Source organism: Notamacropus eugenii, chromosome 6, assembly GCF_028372415.1.
Source record: "Notamacropus eugenii isolate mMacEug1 chromosome 6, mMacEug1.pri_v2, whole genome shotgun sequence".
NCBI classification, from domain to species: domain Eukaryota; kingdom Metazoa; phylum Chordata; class Mammalia; order Diprotodontia; family Macropodidae; genus Notamacropus; species Notamacropus eugenii.
Genome location: NC_092877.1, coordinates 204,414 through 206,786, shown reverse-complemented (window position 1 = coordinate 206,786; position 2,373 = coordinate 204,414). Strand labels below are relative to the sequence as shown.

The following is a 2,373-nucleotide window of genomic DNA, read 5'->3' as shown; positions in this document are numbered from 1 at the left end:
AGTGGTCATTAATTTATTGGGGTGAAGTCAATGCAGCATGAGACGTACTTAGGGAACTATTTTTAACCCTTTGATGATTCACATTTCATCGAAATGACTGAAAGTCAGAGGGGGAAGGTGTTTGAACCCAAAAGGCAAAATGGGAGCAAAGAACAAAAAAATTGTAAAAATTAAAATTTAGAATTAATGCCAAAGTGAGGAAGAGACTCACACACACACAGATGGAGAGACGGAGAGACATACAGACAGAGATAGAGACAGAGACACACAGAAAGAGAGACAGAGAGGGAGACAGAAAGAGAGAGAGAAAGAGTGAGAAAGAAAAAGAGAGAAAGAGACAGAGAAAGAGAAAGACAGAGAGAGAGAGAGAGAGAGAGAGAGAGAGAGAGAGAGAGAGAGAGAGAGAGAGAGAGAATTCTTAACAGTCACATAAAGTAAAGTGTAATTTTCATCTCAACATATAGATGATTCCCTCAAGGAACGTACAACAATAGAAGCTTCAAAACTGATAGTTAGTTGAGTTGTAATGGTGATAGTTTCCTTATATGTATTGGATGTGATGGCTGTGATATCTCTTATGATTCTCCACTTTTGTCGTTTTGTGATTCTATGCATAGTACAGTTAAAATGAACTTGAAATCATAGAATATACAAAGTCAAAGGGAGTGCATTACTTATCTCTAGGCCAAATTAAAGTATTCATTTTATAAGATCAGAAAAAGGCACAGAGGAATATAATGATTTGCTTAACATGGCTTTAGTAATTTTTTCATTGGAACATACAGAAAAATGGCAGAAACAAATTTCAGCACAGTGGTGGAATTCATTCTCCTGGGATTTTCTGACCTTCCCAGTGTACAAGGCTTTCTCTTTGGGATTTTCTTAATGATCTACACAAGTATCCTCTTAGGAAATGGCCTCATCATTGTCATTACCAAAGTTACTGTTGCTCTCCAAAGCCCCATGTACTTTTTCCTCAGAAATTTTTCTTTCTTGGAAATCTGCTACACAACAGTGACTATCCCAAGGATGTTGTCAGACCTTTGGACCCAGAAGAAAAATATTTCTTTCCTAGCTTGTGGTGTACAACTTGCTATCCTCCTTAGTCTAGGGGGCAGTGAGAGCTTCTTCCTGGCTGTGATGGCGTACGATCGGTATGTGGCTATCTGTAAGCCCCTTTACTATCCTATCATCATGAACCACAAAAAGTGCCTTCAGCTAGTTACTGGTGCCTGGATAATTGGAATTCCAATTCAGATAGCACAAACTTGTCAACTATTTTCTCTGTCTTTCTGTGGGTCTAATAAACTCAATCATGTTTTCTGTGATATTCCCCCATTATTGAAACTGGCATGTGGGGATATCACTTTGAATGAGTTATCAGTCTTTGCTGGTGCTACAATCTTTGTAACATTTCCTTCACTGTTGATACTCTGGTCCTACATCAAAATCATTAAGACTATCCTGAAGCTACCATCTGCCATGGGGAGAAGGAAGGCCTTTTCCACTTGTTCCTCCCACCTGATAGTTGTGAGCTTATTCTATGGATCTGGTTTTATCACATATTTGAGACCCAAGTCAAACCATTCACCGGGAGTAGACAAAGTACTTGCCCTTTTCTATACTATTGTAACCCCACTCTTTAATCCTATGATATACAGCCTGAGGAACAAAGATGTCATTGCAGCAATTAAACAACTAGGATCTAAGTGGCACACAAATTCATGAATTCTGTCTTTCAATGTGTTTGTGTCATAGTTCTTAAAAATTTCTGTTTCCATGAACTCCAACACCTCTCTAGTCTCGCTAACTTTCCACTAGCGAGATTCATTTTCATAATTTAATCCCTTCTCTTTTGTGCTTTCGAATCAAGTCTCAATTTAAGTATAACCTTTGAAATGAAACCCTTCTTGATTCCCCCAAATGTTTGTGCCACACATAACTTTGCTCATAATCTGTATGTATCGATTTATGTAAATACATTCTCTCCTATTCTAGATTATAAACTTAGCAGAGACTGGGGTCATTTCACATGTATCTTTGAAACTATGCCACATAGTACAACGCAGAGGAAATACGTTTTCAACAATTATTAATTGATTATAATTTTTAGCTTCCTGACTTTAATCATTCCAAAAAAATTATATCGATTGCTTGTAACATTTCTTCTGAAATTTAGGATTTGGATGTCTGTGTCTACTTATTACGTTTGTATTATCAAGTACACATTTAGAAGAGTCTTTGTAAAAAGTATAAAGATTGAAAGGGAAATGATGTGTGTCTGGAATAGAAGATGGACCTTTTTAAGTAGAAAGTAAAGCAAGAAAAAATAATTAATTTGTTATGTCTGGAAGGGCATTTCAATTTTTTTTT

The 2,373-nt window shown here is 36.6% G+C and overlaps 1 protein-coding gene across 1 annotated transcript; it reads left to right on the top strand.

Moving 5' to 3' along the window:
• Window positions 1-789: 789 nt before the first annotated feature.
• LOC140510943 (olfactory receptor 10AG1-like) lies at window positions 790-1,728 on the top strand. The gene has a single exon (XM_072619893.1). The coding sequence runs from the start codon at window positions 790-792 to the stop codon at window positions 1,726-1,728; it is 939 nt and encodes a 312-aa protein (XP_072475994.1).
• Window positions 1,729-2,373: the final 645 nt, after the last annotated feature.

Excerpts from the sequence above, each read along its gene's own strand:
- LOC140510943 (XM_072619893.1), top strand. The coding sequence starts at position 790 with ATGGCAGAAACAAATTTCAGCACAGTGGTGGAATTCATTCTCCTGGGA.